At 45.6% G+C, this 17,857-nt stretch overlaps 1 protein-coding gene across 1 annotated transcript in view; it reads right to left on the bottom strand.

Moving 5' to 3' along the window:
* DGKG (diacylglycerol kinase gamma) overlaps positions 1 to 17,857 on the bottom strand; it is a 156,441-nt gene that overhangs the window by 108,740 nt on the left and 29,844 nt on the right. The window contains exons 6-12 of the mRNA XM_087439893.1: positions 15,221 to 15,270; positions 11,783 to 11,857; positions 10,960 to 11,082; positions 6,486 to 6,603; positions 4,825 to 4,913; positions 1,671 to 1,787; positions 570 to 662 (exon numbers count right to left, since the gene is read on the bottom strand). Of these exons, the coding sequence (XP_087296019.1) occupies positions 570 to 662; positions 1,671 to 1,787; positions 4,825 to 4,913; positions 6,486 to 6,603; positions 10,960 to 11,082; positions 11,783 to 11,857; positions 15,221 to 15,270 (665 nt within the window). The remainder of the gene's footprint in view (positions 1 to 569; positions 663 to 1,670; positions 1,788 to 4,824; positions 4,914 to 6,485; positions 6,604 to 10,959; positions 11,083 to 11,782; positions 11,858 to 15,220; positions 15,271 to 17,857) is intronic.

Here is a 17,857-nt window from a genome sequence, read left to right as displayed (position 1 = left end):
TGTGAGGAATCAATGAGACTCAGCAACATCTTTAAGATGGGAAGGGAACAGTTCAAGTGTTTGATACTTGGTTTGAAAGAAGAGTCTTCAACACAGGAGACAGAGAACGTTTCAGATGGGGATAAACAGAGTTTAATTTTGCTGCTTTCGTTTCCAAAGAGGGCTGAGAGACCCCGGTGGAAATCCTCAAGGCAGAGGGAGGTCCATGTTTAGACATAGTAGGGAGGTTGACAGGGAAAAGGGGGTCCTGGGAGGCCTAGCCACGCACAGGTGGTGATTGAGGCTCCTCCAGCTGTGTGCTGCCTGCAAGGTGCTTAGATTGAACGTGCTTTCCTTGATGGGCCAGTTCAGAGCATTCTGGGTGGCCCGCAGTTGGAACCAGTTTAGTCAGAGGAGTTTTCTCTTACAATCTGATGGGTGTGACACTGACCTCTTTTAAACTTGTACTGAAAACACAAACCCCAAGAGTTGTCGAGGAAGCCCTTGGAGGGAGGTGAATGTCTGCATGCTGCCTACATCTGAAATGTGAACCAGGGAAGCCAGAGGCCTGGCGGGGCAGCAGCACTTACCCGGGTGATGGGGCATATCGAGGTGGGCAGCAAAATATGGTCTCTGAGTTCCCCGCCATCACACAACGTTGATAATTCACATTTGCGGTGAAACTGGAGGAAACAGTAAAGATGAGAGTGAGTGAAAGTGATCAAGGAGATGTCAAGTATGAGGGTTTAGAGGTTTGCTGGGGAGGCAAGCTGTCTGGTGCTCCCCGAAATCCTGATGCACTTCTGGCTTTGGCAGTACAGCCAAGTGTGAGTGTGAATACGTGTGTGTGTGTGTGTGCGTGTGGTGTGGTCAGGGTTGCCAAGTCTGCCATGGGCAGAGGAGAAAGGAAAAAGGAGACCAAGTGCTGCCCATGACTGCTGGAGCAGGCCTACGACCCTTCAGCGTGGCACCCCCATGTGGATTCCAGAGCCCCCCTTGGGTATTTGCTCCCCAGGCTCTGAGACTCTGGAAGGAAGGAGATCTTGTTGAATAAACATAAGAGACTGGAAGTAAACCCCATGACTCAACCTCTATATTCTAAGAGTTCTGCAGTCTGATTTGGAGACACGTCCTTTTTGAGGCTGATACCTTGTCAAGGGGACAAGACACGGCACTGAGTTTGCTTTGGCCAGGGGGTCGGGCAGCTCCAGGTATCCAGAGCCGATGTGGACGTTTGCTGTTGCTGGCAGCAGCAGGTGCAGGCCTCTGGCCCAGACAGTGGGGCAGCTGTAAGGAGTGTGCCTTCCTTTGATGTCTTGAGGAGCAGGGATTCTGGTGTCTAATTCCACTCGCACTCTGTCAGTGCCCCCGGCCCCAGATGACACCCAGAAGGAGCACGTTAATGGTCCCGCCTGCTGTTCACAGCTGCCTGGCCACATAGGCTGTGATTGGCCAGCTTCTTCTTAAGCAGCCCTTGCTACCCTTTGTGGGGCTGCCCTCTTTCTGGGCAGCTTGGTGATTCACTGAAGGCACTGTTAGATTTAGGGCATTGAATGGGGGCTCTAGGCCCCACAGCCTTGCTCCCCTGGCTCTGCTTACGCCCTCTTGTGGGACGGCCACTGCTCCCTGGCCGTAGCTTGAGCAAATAACCACACTGACAAGAAGCAGCGCCACCCGGGGCACCAACCCACCGTCATCCGGCACCACACGCAGTGCCGCGCAGTGACACTCTGGTAGCACTTGATACTTTTGTGGCACCGGTCACACTTGACGGAGGAGTTCCCTTCCACCCACGCGTGCTGCATCACCTGCAGGAGGGAAGGGAAGGATAGCAGGGAAGGCTGCAGAACCACGCCCCGGCCCTGGGCCTGAGGACAAGGGTCTGGGGGAGCAGAGGAAGCGGGAGGCCAGAGGGGGTGGCTTCCTCTTTAGTGAATGCATTTATTGGAGGCCGGGCTGCCTTCCCGAACTGCACCGATGTGGTTCCTCCCTGCCTAATCACCATCACGCTAATCAAGGTAGATGAAAAACCACCTTGCTTGTGCTTTGAATAGCTCCTTCACCCTGGCAGGCAAGCCTCTGAGCAGCAACTTGTCTGGCAGACCATCTGTCTGCCTTGCAGAACTCCTTGCACAGTGACATGCTTGTGTGCGCCCTCTTCTGGAAGGCAGCGCGATGCAGGGAAACACCAGAGGGCTTGGGCTGCAGACAAAACTGGTTGGAGTCATTGATCTTCCACTTTGCAGCAGGGTGACCTTTGGCCAGTTCCTGGACCTCTCTGAGTCTCAGGTCCCTCGTCTGTAGAAATTGGCATAATAAGCTTCACCTCTGAGTTTGCTGGGAGGATTAAATGAGATAGCACACTTGGAAGGGCTTCCTTGGCATAGTCCTGGCCCTTTGGAGGTGCCCACTGATGGATAACTCCCCTCCCCCTCCCGTCTTCTATAGGCTCTCAGCCTTAGCTGCCCATTAGAACCACCAGGGAGCTTCTAGAAGTCCTCATGCCCAGCCCTCCCTCCAGACCAAACAAATTAGAGTCTCTGGGGATGGGACCCATCATTAGTACGTTTTAAAGCAGGCTGATTGATTATAATGTGCAGCCAAGGTCGAGAAGAAGCATTCTAGAAGGAAGTTGGAGAAAACGTCCAACGAAATTAGCGTGAGTCAGTAGCCAGTGGCTTTCACATCTGTTTCCCGGAGAGCTGGTTGTACCTGCTCCCTGGCCAGGAAATGCCACCAGGGCAGCCCAGAAACTTGGGAAGCAGGTGGGAAAGTGTGTGTGTGTAAGCGCAACCAAAGTGACCCAGGACCAAATTCTGGGAGCCTAAGCCCTCAGTTATCTACTCCAGGAATTCTACAGAACTTCTTAAAGTTTTCCACAAAACAGCAGCAGAAGGAAGTAGATATGGACTCTGGGGAAATGTTGGGGCATAGCCTGAAGTGCCAACTACAAGCACAATATTAAAAACACATGGAATATTTGTATGATACCATCCATGTTTGTATTAAATAAAAGTTTTAAATTACTTATCAATTAAGTTACTATGTCCTCCCCCCAAAAGGTTTTTGATAAAATTGTTGCTCTAGAAGATATGTCACATTTATTTTGAAGCTTCTCACCTTCTGCCATGCACCCCCAAAGGGTATAAAGGACCCAGTTTGCTAATAAATTTGTCATCTAGATGGTCACATTGAATTTGCTATGAGATTATTACTGTTACTTCCATTCTGCAGAGAAAAAAAAATGAGGCTTCAGAGAAGTTAAGCGACCGGCCCTAGGTTCCAAGGCTGGTAAGTGGTGAAGCAGGGACTCATTGCCAGGTCTTCTGACTCCAAGCCCACGGTTGTCTCCCGACACTACATTGCCTTCTCCATCCTCTTCTGGGATGGGAAGAGATGGTGAAGGACTTGACTTGCCCCTGGAGACACAGAAGGTCGGGTATGTGCCCTCCTGGCCCCTCAGTGGCTTTCCTCTGTTCCAAATGGCTTAGGGCCTGAGCCCAGGAGCTACACCGTGAGTCCTGGTGAAAGGCATGGACATGGAAAGGTGTGTGTATGGGCCTGGTGCAGAAGGAGTAAACAAAAGGCCATGCAGTGTCTCATGGGGCATGCATGGGTGTCCTTGGAGGTGCCCTTCTCTCTTGGAGTCCTTTTAGGGAGGGCTGGATATCACTCCCACCTGCTAACCATCTCCTGACTCGGATTCAATGGAATCTTCCCTCTGCAGGAACTCAGAGTGCCCTTCTCCTGAGAAGTCTAAGGAGAGTCTATTTCCAGACTTTCTGAGTGGCACCACCAAATGGCCAAGTTAGAAACTTGAAAGCCATTCCCGACCTCTTCCACTCTCTCATCCCCTATATCCCCAACACCAAGTCCTGATAGTGCTACCTCCAAGTTATCTCTCAAACTTTCCCTTTGTATCCTCTACCTTAGCCAATGGGACAGTCAAAATACTCAACACTCGGCATGGCGGAGGGACACCCAGCACAGACACAGCCATCACTGTGCTGCTGTGGATGTATGAGAGCATAGCGGGTGAGTGCAGACCCCACTGCAGTGGGGCCCTCAATGCAGCACAACCTCTTGTCTGAACTGTTGGAAGAGATTTTTCCCCTTCTGATCTCTCTCCTGCATTATGATCAGAGCAATTAACCTAATTCTCAAACCCAATCATCTCTCCATGTGCTCTTCAGTGGCCCCTTAGGTGCATAGGAAACTCCTTCCCAACTCCTCAGCTGGCCTCACAAGATCTTCCTAGGCTGCATCTCACCACTTTTGGAGCACAGCTCCTGCCACTTCCCTTGAAGCATCTTCCGTCCCAGTCACACCAAACTAAGTACAGATCCCAGGATAAGCCGTGTCTCCATGCCTTTGCACACAAGGCTCCTTCTGCCTGGGGTGCCTTCTCCTTCTCGATGCCTTGTGATGTCCTCCTGATTTGGGTTCAAGACACAACTCAAATGCCACCTCCTTTGTGAAACCTTCCCTGGCCTCCTCCTTGGTGCCTCAACTGTATGTCCCATATAGCCCTATTGTCATCACGTATCTCACTACTTTGAAATTTGCTTACACGTCCGTCTCTCCCACTAGACTACACAGTTCTCCAGCAGGCTGGGGACTGTCTTCTAACCTGTGTACCCCCTAGCACAGTGCTTGGCACACAGTGGGCACCAGGCAGATGCTGAATGGTTTGATGGATGAACGGGATGGTTTAAGGGTGGTTCTTGAGGCAGAGAAGAGACTGGATAAAGCTCCCAAAGCCCCTTCCTGCCCAGGAATCTGTAGTGATGGACATGTTGCCCAGGATGCAGCATGCGGTAGAACAAGGCAATAGGTGTCACCAACCTCGCCGCCCCTTTTCGTTTTTGAGTATGTTTTGACACATCCAGGAATGTTTTTGGATACACAGCGTTCGTGAACAGTATATTTACAGTCTGAAAAAAAAATAAGAAAAGTTTTTCTGAGTGACCACCTAGAAATGTCCAGCCATCCCCTCACCCCTACTCCAACCAAGGCCTGTGCCTCGCATTGGGTGGTCAGTCAGGGGCAGGGGACACAAGGAGCTGGCCTTGCCTAATGGAAATTTAAAACAGTCTCCAGTTCTTCACTGAGAAGAGAGTCCCCAGTTATCTCCCAGACGTGCTTCTGCATCCTCCACCCCACCATGCTGCCTTCCACTGGGGCAGCGAACATGGCAGGAAAACATCCCCAGAAAGGCATGTTCTACTTACGGGGGACGTGAAGGTCATCCTCCTCACTATGCCAGTGCCACACGACTGTATGTCGGGGATGTTGGGGAGTGGATAGAAAGGCCCGGGGTCTTCCTAACTCTGGAGTTAGGCAGGCCTGAGCCTGAACTCTGCCTCTGCCATGGGAGCTACCAACATGAATAAGTTGGTAAGTTGCTTCACGTCTCTGAAATTCAGGGTTTTCTACAAAATGGGAATAAAATTGCATCTTTCTCTTTGCAGGGCTTTTGTAGCATTAAATGAGATAATTTGCATAAAGCACCACATGTCTGGGTCAGAATAGCTACTCCACAAATTATGACTGTTGTTGTTGTTGTTACTACTTATTACTACGCAAACAGTAAAGGCCCACAGGCCGAGAGCCTAATAGGAATGAGACTGGGTCTATAAAAAGCGGGTGAGCCTCAGATTTGAGTGGGTGCTGGAAAGACTGGTGGCCCCTTCTTTAGCCTGCTGATGCTTGCTCTTGGTGGACACCAGGCCCAGCTCTGCTCAGATGACTTTTGTGGCCGAGGTCGCTTCCTGACTAGCTCACGTGTGCATCTTCGATGAAACACTTGGGTGACCTGGACCATACCTGAGGGCCCTCTCTGCAGGAGCAGCTGCCCGGTCTCTGGTGGTTCAGGCTGAGTGTTTACTGTCTGTATCGTGAGGTGGTTGGCAGGACTCTGCCCCCACATAGCTCGCCCCTACAAAGGCTCTGCTCCCTGTCTCCATTCTCTTTCCTATAGCACTCCTCTCTCTTCCTTCCCCTTCATCTCTTTCTCTTGTTCTCCTTTCCAGTCTCCCTCCCTCCTTTTTCCTGTGTGTTTTTTTCTCCTCTCCTGTCTGACTTTACTAAATGGATTATAAAGTGAAACAAATGGGTAGTTTTGATTTCCATCACATTTACATATATAGTTTTATGTTGCTTATGAATAAGAACCCAGGTTCTTCTGACCACCCAAAATAAACATTCACAAGAAAAACCCAACTAAAATTAGTATGAGATGCTTTTCAATTATGCATGAACCTCAACTTTTTTCTAGGGAGTCAGTGGCCCATGACAGGACTCCAACAACAGGACAATACTTGTCCATTTGGCTGGGGTAGAACAAAAATAGGACACGGAAGTCTTGCTTTATTTCCTGCTATTGGAACAGAATGGGTGATCCCTTAAGCTAGGAAGCAGAAATGCCTAGACTTTCCTTGGAATGGCTCAACCACGTGCAGAACAAGATAGCTCTTACGGAAAAGGTTTGAAGGAAGTTTACTTACAAATGCAGCACAGGCCTTGCTTCCGAACGCCCATCAGCATGATGTGGCAGAAGTTGCAGTAGGTGGGTTTCTTGAAGTGTTTCATGGTCCAGGCGTGCCTCCCGTCCCCCTTGGAGCCCTGCAGGGACGGCGAGGGAAGGAGATGCTGAGCAGGAGCTCCACGCTAGGTTTTTCTTTTTCCTAAAAAGACTTTCTTCTCATATTTGGAAGACAAGATGTTCATTTATTTAACTGTTTTAAGGACTCTTTCAGAAGAAACACAAATCAAAACAAAGTCCTTTGTGTGTGTATGTGTTTTCCAAACTTAGCAAATATTAAAAATTAGGAATATCTGAGTAGGAGTACGTGTGTGGGCGATAAAATAAGCCCTCTCCTACCCGGCTGGTGGAAGTGTAAATCAGAGCAAACTTTCTATTAATCTTTCTATCTGTCTATTTATCTATTTATCATCTATCTATCATCTACCTATCTACCATCTATCTATCTATATATCTATCTATCTATCCATCCATCTATCATCTGTTATCTATCTATCTATCTATCTATCTATCTATCTATCTATCTATCTATCTATCTAATCTACCTATCTAAGGACCCTTTACATGTTTACAACTTTGACTTACAAATTTCCTCTCTTGGATTCTATCCTAAAGAAACAATTTTTGAAAGCCAAATGAATCTTTTTGTGCTCTGTCAGATGTTTAACCCAGAATTACTTAAAATAATGAAAAACTGGAAATATCCTAAAGGTCTTAAAATTACCAAAAGATTAGTTGTGGCACATCCATGCTATTTAATGTTAAGTGGTCATCAAAAAGATATTTATAAGAATATCTAATGCTATGGGAATGTGCTTATGATATAATGCTAAGTGAGAAAAACAGAATGCAAATTTGATGATATATTGTGATCTCATTTTTATATAAGATCTTTGATGGGAAGAAATGTCACTAAACTGTTAACAGAGGTTAGCTATAGTCAGCAGTATTACGGATTTATTTTATTCTCTAATTTCTCCTTTCTTTTGTGTTTTCCAAATTTTCTACAATGAGCATGTACTAGTTTTATAATTAGGAAAAAATAGTTTAGTAAAAACAATGTACTCCTCTCATCAACTTTCTATATACTGATACAATAGTAAAGAGACAGAGAGAAAGTTAAGCCATTTCCTCCTGACTTGGCTCAGAAGTGAAGTCATCCTTATCCACCAGATAAGCCAAGCCTCACATAATCACACACCTTCTCTGGATACCAAAACCCCCACCTTTGAGCCCCTGGGAGCACAACTCGCTGGAGGCTGTGGCTTCAGGAACATCCCTCCATGTATGATGTCCCTGAACCTTTCTCACAGGCTCCATCAAAAGAGTAACACTCTCGGGCTGGTCTTAAGGGTAGTAAACTACTGTAGTGAGATGGTGAGGATTGACAGTCAGGTACATAGAGGCCAATGTGCTGGATTCAAACCCAGTTCCTACTTCTGGGTGCCTCTGGTTTGGGCTGGTCATGGCAGCCAGACCCATTCCTGTACCTGACTCTTCTGCGTGCTCTCTAGAGGAGTCCATATCCTTTTCCAAATGCTGGTCTCCTCCTGGGGCCAGGATAAGCCCTTTTCTTCTCACCACCTCAAAACCCTGCTTCTTCCAAGACCTGAGTTTTATAGAATTAAAGCCTTTTTTATCTAATGGTTTCTACTATAGTAAATAGGTTCACTAATTGATTAAATGATTCATTAAAAGATTGATTCATTCATTCCTTTGCCAACATCCACCTCAAGGGATTTTTGTAAGAATTAAATGAAATAATATAAGTAAAGCTCCTAATCCATTGCCTGACACATTGTAAATTAAAACTTTTATTAAGTTCCTACTCTGTGCTAGACAGTAAGGGACACAAAAATAAGTAGAGTGTTTTCTTATGTGTAAGGAGGTAGATTTATACCTATTCTAGAAATGAAGAAACAGAGACTCAGAGAGGTTATGTAAATAGCCCAGGACCACAAAAATAATAAGTGACTGAGCCAGTAGTCAAACTGGGGGCTCTTGCTGGCCTGAGAGCCCATGTTCGTTCCATCCTTCTCCTTTACCTCCACAAACCAGGGTTTTCCTTCACGGACAGAAGAGAAATTACAGCACTCTTCAGCAGATACGGCTGCTTCTTCACACAGCCCAAAGGACTGTCATTTTATCTGAAACTATCTTTATTAGCTGAATTAGCTGACTCTCCTTTTCCCAGGCACTAGTTTCATAGATACAGAGTTAAGAAGCAAAATGACTCTGACTCGGGATAAAGTAACATTTCCACTTGGGATATAGCACCATCATGTGGCTCTTTCCTGGCTGTACATTAGAGGGTGCAGGATGTGGGAGAAACCTTCCTCCCGCATCCAGGTTTTACGCTGCTGCTGCCGTTTCTCTGGGAGACAGATTGTTTCTCATATATCCCATTCAGAGACCCCCAGACTTTTCAGTGGCCATATGTGGGTTTTGAAAAAGCCAAACAAGCAATGTGACTTTTAAGAATTGAGGAATGCTTTCTCTAGAACCCCAAATATTAAATGTTAAAACTTACAATTTAGTGCATATTTAAAAATAAATGCATAGAACTTTTGCCACTGATGTAAAGTATGGTTTTCTACAAGGCTGATTTGGCATTGTGAGGAGACACTGGGGAGAATGTTGAAGAAATAGTCTGTCTCTCCATCCTCCAGCCGTCAATCAGTGGATCCCGTCCACACAGAGTTGGTGGCACTTTGGACTCAGCAAGTCCAAAATAAGAAATGGAAAATAGAAATTGGTTCCTTAGGATTAAAATGTCTCATCTCTATTCCCATGTTTCAGAGAAAAAACAGGTATGCTGGAACTTCACCCAAGCAGAACTTCCACTTTGATGTATTTGAGTATAAACTTGAGTAATCTTGAGTATTGAAGGCAGAAAGTATTCTTACTTATCTGAGCACCCCCAGGTCCTAGCTCATGTGGGTTCAGAGATCCCCATGATCTCTGAACACCAGGCTCTTGGTAAGGGATCATTGAATGAGGGGTCTACTGTTCTGAATACAAAAGATGGCCTCTGGTACTAACCAGGTGTGTGTCCGTGGGCAAGTCCCTCTACCTCTCTGGCCTTCAGTTTGTAAAATGCAGGAGATAGACCAGGGATCACCAAGGTCTTTTCCAGTTCTAACTTTCTAGGCTTCTAAGGAGTAAGAAGGGAGTTGTGTAGATCCTGGTTCCTTGATTTCTATTAGCACTTGGAAAGAACTGGACACACCGTGAGATGATTGCAGGATTCTTGTTCTTGAGTGTTGGAAATGAAGGCTCAGCTTTAGTCCTGAATTGCTGAACTGTCAGACGGAGACATTATAGGCAACAACAGTCAGCTAGAGGCTAACCCAGCTGAACTTCCTGTTCCGTTCCTCTCTCTGACATTTCAGTAATCTCCAAGAGGTGTTTTCACACGACCTGTGTGACTGTCTTGGTAAATGCTTAATCTCACCATTTGTCCTTCTAGTTCTAATCTTCACTACCTTGTGTATGGAAGTTACTTCACTCGGTAAATAAGCAGACTAGGTGAGATGCTGGCATAGATAACCACTGATTTCACATTAAGCCTCTACATGTATCCCCTACTCTGATCAAACTGGGAGGTTTCTCTAATACACCCTAAACTTTCTTTCATTTGGGTCTTTGAACAAGCTATTCTCCTGGCCACAAACTCTCTCTTCTACCAGCCGAATCATACTTATCCTTGAGAGCCAGATCAAACATCCTCCTAGGTCCTTCCACTTGATCTTTATCCCAAGAATGGCATATCAAAGTCCCACCATCCTTCAGGGCCAGGGCAGATACCCTCCAGGTTTCTTCCCACTGGTCTTACTTCTAAGTGTGAGACATTAGCAAGTGCAGGATCTTTGGAGTCAAGTACAAATAAATTCTGGCTCCTTCTTTTGCTTCTTAGGCTCAGAATCTCAGTTTTCCATCTCTACAAATTGGGAAAAAAATATCTACCTTATCTGGTTGTTTTGTTTGTTAAATAAGATACTATCATGAAAGCCCTCCACCCCACAACAAATCAGTATTTTTTCCTTCCCTTCCTTCTTTCCTTCCTTCCTTCCCTGACTCCCTTAGCATTTTTTAACTTAATTTGTGGAAAAGATAGAATTCTTCCTTGAATTTTTTTTTCTTTGCCTGGTTGAGTATAAGTTTCTGGTGGGTGAATATTGTACCTGTGTCTCCTCACAGTGCTCAGAACAGTGTCTTTATTTTGTAATAATTTAGTAAATGTCTGTCAAATGAATGAATATATTTCTGGCACTAAGAGGTAAAAAGAGAGGACTTTTGGGCCAGTCTAGAGCATATGGTGTGTCCATTGGGAAGTCCAGGGCAGAAGTTAAGGCGATATGTAGATATTAACTTCCATATGGAGCCCGGTGTTCCTGAAAGGCAAGAGATCTATGAACTCAGGTTTGCTTACTTACAGAGTCATCCATGCCCAGGAGGACCAGCAATGGGATGGTGGTCATCCCTCCGTGGACCCATTCCTGTAGAGACACAAAGCCGTCCCGGTCGTAGTCCATCCCTTGCAACATCTCCTTCAATATCTGCGGAATCCATAGAGCAACAACTGTCCACTTCCATCCTCGACTTCAATGCCTCCCTCTGCCCTCCTCACTCTCTTTTGTTCTGCATGGTCTGGCTTGTGTTTACGCCTTTCCCCTCCAATTCACAGTGAGTAGAGCAGTGAGGGAGCAAATGGGGTGAGGAGACCATGGTTCCAGGCCTGGCTCTGCCCCAACGGGACTGAGTGGCATTGGGCAAGCCACCCTGACTCTCTGCGTTCTGCTTTGCTCATCTGTAAAGTGGAAATAAGATTGCTATGTCTGCAGCACTGTGGTGAGGATTAGAGAAAATGTGTATAAAATCTCTAACATAATACCTGACTCATAGGAGACCCCAAATGTAATGATTATTTTTAATATTATCTGGTGATTGATAAAAATCTTTACAGTCCTTCCTAGCTCTAAATTCTTTGATCTATGAACTCCTGTTATAAAAATTTAGCTCTGGTGAAAAGGTTAGGGGGAATTATTATTTGAATTATGTCAACACTTTTCTCTGCTGCCTACAATTTTTCCTATCAGAGAAGTGGGAGGTGAAGGTGTAGGACCCCAGAGAAGCCGCCTGTAAGAGGACGAGTCTGGGAGAGCCTGCACAGTAAACATTTGCATCCAAGTCCTGAGCGTGTCCCACTCTCATCGTGGAAGCTCACTTGGAAGCCACCCCATGCTTCTGGAAACTCACAGGCCTTAGCTCCGTGGGATCCCACTTGAGATACTGGGCAATGTGTAGCATTTGGTTAACGATACGATCCATCTCCTAGAAGACAGCAAGGTGAGAAACCAACTGAAGATGTGTTTTCAAGAGCACAACTCAAAATCAAACCTCCTGAGAAGGTGGGCAGGGCAGACCGTGAGAAGCAGCCAGTGCAATAAACCGGCATTCCATGAGGAGTTCACCATTTGTGTCTGCTCTTTATTTCTGCCTTGACCACGAAGCTCAGTGGAGAGTAGATGCTCACAAGAAGCACAGAACATGGATAAACCAGAGGAATAGAGAAAGATCACCAAACACCGACCTCCTCCTGGACCCACCTGGACTCACTTTCCTTCCCATATCTTGTGCTTTGACTTAGCATAGAAAGCACTCTTGTTTTCTCCTTTTTTATGATCATAGCTCCCTCAAACACTTACAAACCAAGGCAGTTCTCTCCTCCCTCTTTTATCTTTCTTCATTCCCACAGCTTCAACAACTTGGGCTCCATCTATACACCTAGGCGTCAGTTTCAGTTGGATGTAGGGCCCCTGTGTTGGTCCTAGCTCAGGCACTATGATTTAGATTCCTTTGGCATCTCCTCTGTTTCCTTTGTAACCTCTCCAGCCCTGAGCCCAGGACTCTGTGGACAGAAAATACCTGAGGGGTACATTTGTCTGATAAGTGAGTCTTTGTTTGGTACCGAGGCCAGGCTCCATCTAAGACCTCAGAGAATTGTTGGATGCTAATGAATCAGTGCACCAAGAGTCCCACTGAAACACCGAGGGCTGAGGAGGAGGCATTCGCGTCTCTTGGGTACTAAGATGCTCGTTCTAAGACTGATTTGGGGAGACACGTTGGTGAACTGAAACAAGGTTCAAATGTGTTACCTCTACCCGGTAGAATGCTGGGTCAAAACAAGCAAGCTAAAGCCCAACAGGGATTTAAAACATTCTATTTCATTTAAACTAAAAAATAAGCCATTGCAAAACTGCAGATGAGGCGGTAGATGGGGATAAGGAAGTGGGCAGAAAGGTGGGGACGGGGCTCAGCAGAAATTTTAAAGGAAAAGAGCTTATGAATCTAGTTGGGTCCAAGATTCAATGAGAAAACAATGTGATTCAGGAGCTGAGAATTAGACTCAGTCTTGGGCTGTGTAAATGGGTGGGCATTTTCAGGAAGCAGAGTGGGCAGATTTCAGGAAGAACTAGTTCCCCTTATGTCTACCCTGGTCAGGCCACATGTGGGTACTTAAAGAGTCATGGAGGGGTGGGTTCAGTTCTGTGCCATATGTTAAGAATGGCATTGACAAATCAGAGCTTGACCAGAGTGGATATGTAAGCCTGCCTTATGAGAAACAGTGTAGGAACTGGGAAGTTTGATTAAAGCAGATTTTAGGGGAGATTTAGGGGAGATGTGATAGTACCTTCAAATACTTGAAGGCCTACTGTGTAGGTCAGTATTCCACTGGTCAGCTGTCTTGGTCAGCTACAGAGGGCAGAAGTAAGCCACGGAGGGATGCCGGGAGGGAGGAGTTGATGGTTGGCCTATTTTGGCCTCGCCACTGGGTTAGGGGAGAGGGAGGGAGAGCAGAATCAGGTTTTGTGTTGAAAATTTCCTTTGTGCGGGAAGGAAGCCCTCTCTAACAGTCATGGCCAGCAGTGGAGCGGCTGTTTAAGGGAGTGGGTGACCTCTCCATTACTGGGAGTGTTCAAAAAGATGCTAGGAGTCCAACTGCCAGGGATTCTTGGTGGAAAGTTGAATCAGATAACTCTTTTGAGACTCGCTTCAGTCCACTGAGTTAGCTTGCAAATATATCAGGAATTGAACCATTTCTTACCACCTGCAATGCTTCTACCCTGGTGCAAGTCAACATTATTGCTTGTCTTGCTTATCTCAATAGCCTCCTAACTGGTACCCCTGCCTGCACCCCTACAGTCTAGGCTCAACACAGCAGCCAGAGTGGTCCTGTTAAAACCTAAGTCAATCATGCCACCTTCTGCTCAAAATCTCCACTGGTTCTCCATTTCTTCAGAGTAAAAGACAAACCCTTTCAATCACCTGTAAGGCTTGATGATGCTTTGCAAATGCCCCTCCCCCATTACGTCTCTGATCTCATCTCTTATTACTTACTCATTCCGACCTTTTCTGTTCCTCATTCTGCTCCAGTCACTCTGGGCTCCTAGTTAACCCGCTAACATTCCAGGGACCCCTCAGGTCCTTTGCACTTGCTGATCCTTCTGGCTGGAAGGGGCTTCCCCTAGATATCCCCATGACTTACTCCCTCACCTCCTGCAAGTCTCTGTTCAGATGTCCCTTCCTCAGGGAGACCTTCCTCGGCTCCTCTGGCTGAAACTGCAGCTCCCTCTAACTCTTCCTTTCTGTCCTTTATTTTTCTTCTCACACACATCTCTATCTAACACATATTTTATTATGCTTTTTAGTGTGTGTGTTTGCACTGGAATGAAAGCTTCATGAGGGCATGGATTTTTGTCAATTGGCTCACTGATGTATCCCCAGTGCTTTGAATAGTGCCTGATGTATTGCTGACACTCAATAAATATGTGTTGACTAAATTCTTGAGAGTCTGTGATTCTCTGGTTGTTCCCTCGCATGACCCAAACCACAGCACTGCAGTGTGGCTGTAGGGATCCCATAGGGACACTCTGGTGCTTAGACAGAATTGGAATGATTTAGTTGGTCTAGGGGACTTGTTCCCTTTCTTCTTCCGGTCTGACTCAGCCCCATGCTCCTCAACCTCAGAGTCTTTCCATGAATGAGTCCCATCTCTGACATTGCCAGTTAGGAAGACAAGGCCTGTCTGACTCTATTTGTCTTCTCCCCTGTCTGCCTTCTTCCTCTTCCACCCTTCCTCTCGCTCCATGATCCCTGACCTATCCCTGCCTATACCTGAGGGGAGTTGGGGGCGAGTCTCAGGCTTTCCCAGGTGCAAAGGGATGGGATCGTGTCCCCAGAGCAGACAGAACCAGACTCCTAGAGCTAGTGTCCTGGAGTATGAGAAGAAGGCCAGGGTGATGCCAGAGCATACTAGCAGTTAACCTCCTGTCCTCCTGTCCTGGTCTTGCTGCCTGCCCCCCTCCTCCTCCTCTCTGCCCCTAGGATCCAGCAGGAATTGCAGGGGGAATTTCTGAACCCATTGGGAGGTAAAACTAGATGAGATACTAAAGCATCTCCCCATTCTGAGATTTTGTGATCCTGGGCTTCTGGAATAAAAGGCAAGTTGGAATTCACTCTCTTCCAGGCTGGCTCTTTGGAAGTAGAAGTTGGGAGGTTCTATTCATTTCTGCAGCCCATATTGACACATTGCTATTCCTATAAGGACGGAACTGACAGTTCAGACTCTTCCTCCACCTGCTCCCCTCTCCCCCAGCCTTTCTCATATTCAGGAGGGATATTTGGAGAGCTTACCGCTTGGTCCAGGAGACCGTTCTCATCCGAATCATAGAGACGAAACATGACTGCAAGAAACACAAAGGTGAGGCTTGAGGTAGCCTCCAGGCACCAGGCTGGGCTGAGGCTTTGTTGCTGACAGTTTTTAGAACAGTTCTGACCATCAGTGGGATGAAGGCTGTTGCAACCAGCTCACCCACCCTCCAAGGCACAGAATCTGACTTCCTTACAGAGAGCGTGGGAAGAGGGAGGAGAACCAAGCCACCTGGCTTCTGGGACTGTCTAAGCAATAACTCTGTGGCTGATGAGCTCAGGTCACGAGTGTGATTCCCTGTAGAGCATTCACACCTCTCAGCATCACTGGAATACAACTCAAAGCAAACGCCCAGCTGGTGGTGGAGCAGAGACACCAGAATTAGAGACGGGACACTGCTTCTATTGCACATAGAAAGGGTGTGGAGTTAGGTAGATTCAAATCTTGGCCCTTCCGTACCACCTCTAGGGCGTCAAACAAGTTGTTTAACTTCTTTAGGCTCAGTTTCTTCATCTGCAAGATGGAGATTATAATAGTTTCTTTCTCCTAGGTTCTTTTCTTTTAAATGAGGATTAATACGTAAATAATAAGCCAAATCTACAGTGCTTGGAATGTAGAATGCACTCAACAGATGTTATTTATTTTTATTTTCTTTCATTAATGAACATTTATATATGGCATTTAATATGTACAATGTACAGTCCTATGCACGTTATTACTTAATCCTCAATAATTCTATGAGGTAGTTACTATTATAGAAGCTATTACATTTCTTTTTCTAAAATCCATATGCTATTCAGAAACACCCTCTATCACGTTCGAGCTGCAGGGAGGTGATATCGGATTAGGAAAATCTGGGAAAGAAATTTGGGCAAATGACTAAATGTTCATTTATGGGACCTGGAAACCTGCATTTCGTTCAACTAAAAGGTAGAGATTCTGTCTGTGGTCTCAGAAGTAAGCAGGGTAGGGAGCAGAGCTGAACACGTCTTCATTTTCCTCCCATTCTTTAAAACGCTTCATCATGCTGCCTTGTCTGCGGAGCATCCCCTGACTGACCCTTCCTTCCCCCAGGCAACCACTCTGAGTCTCTCAGCACACACCCACAGGGTCACAGCATTCCTGTTAAGTTACCCTTGTGTTGTCACTTCCTTCTACATGTTTTAACATCTCTGCACCTTGTGTTTTGTTCAGTGGTGCGTTCCTGGTTGGAGTTCAAGTTATTTAAAAGTAGAGTCATGGGCTTCCGATTCTTTCTTTCTTTTTTTTGCTGAGGAAGATTAGCCCTGAACTAACATCTGATGCCAATCCTCCTCTATATGCTGAGGAAGATTGGCCCTGGGCTAACATCCATGCTCATCTTCCTCTACTTTATATGGGATGCCGCCACAGCATGGCATGATAAGCAGTGCGTCCAGTCGCGCCCAGGGTCGGGGCCTGCGAACCCTGGGGCCACCGAGTTTGAGTGCGCACTTAACCGCTATGACACTGTGCCAGCCAATTCTTTGTGACTCCTCAGAATGTCCTGGTCGGAGACACTCAGCATATGAAGCTGACTTACCAAACATGGTTGAATGATGTAAAGAACGACAGACCTTCCCAATAGTGTTGTTCCCAGACCCTGGACCCAGGCGACTCTCTAACATGGAGCTCTCTTTGGTCCTACTGTGCATGAAGAGTAAAACTAGAAAATACAAGCATTCTATTTTTAAGGAGCATGGCCTTGGGCAAGTCATTTAACCTTTCTGTTCTTTCTTACATGTAAAATGAGAATAGTCATATCAACATTCTAGGTTATCGTGAGGTTAAAATGAGATAATGCGTTTAGCTTAGCAAATATAAGGTGTTCAGTGATGACAGTTATTATTCTAATTATTGCATTGGCGATAGGTGGGATTTCAGGCTATTATTTCCAAAAAGATGCATGTTTGGTTTTTAAAAAGAAAAGCTTAACTTGTTTTCAATCGTTAAAATCAGAGGAGGACTTGAATTTATTTGGTTTAATTAAAAAAAAACCAAGATGAAAACTCTACAGGACAAATGACCAAGTTTCTGCAACAAAAAATTGCAAGGAAAAAAATAAGCAAAAGATTGAGACTGAAGAGATATAACAACCAATGGCAATGTATGGACCTTATATGGATCCTGATTCAAACAAACAATTAAAAATATATGAGGTGACTGGGAAAATGTGAATGATGACTGAATATTTGATAATAGCAAGGAATCATTTTCTTTAGATGTGATAATGGTGTTGTGATTATATTTAAGAAAAAGTCATATTTTAGAGATACATACTGAAATATTTACAGATGAAATTATACGATGTTTGGAATTTGCTTCATAATAATCTGGGTCAGAGGGGATGAGTGGGAGGTATAAATAAAACATGATTCACCATAATCTGGTAATGTTGAAGGTGGCTGATGCGTACGTGGAAGTTCATTGTACTCTCTACTTTTATCTACGTTTGAAATTTTCTATAATAAAAAGTTTTTTAAAATGCAGTTTCTTTTTACTGCCATTACAAGACTCAGTCTGAGAGTCACTATTATGAAGAATCTGTCACATCCTCTCTGGTAATTATTAACAAATATAATGCCTGAAACTCAAAATCCAGC

Source organism: Ceratotherium simum, chromosome 15 (genome assembly GCF_057802395.1).
Source record: "Ceratotherium simum simum isolate JZ-2026a chromosome 15, ASM5780239v1, whole genome shotgun sequence".
NCBI lineage: Eukaryota > Metazoa > Chordata > Mammalia > Perissodactyla > Rhinocerotidae > Ceratotherium > Ceratotherium simum.
This window is presented reverse-complemented; position numbering and strand designations above follow the sequence as displayed.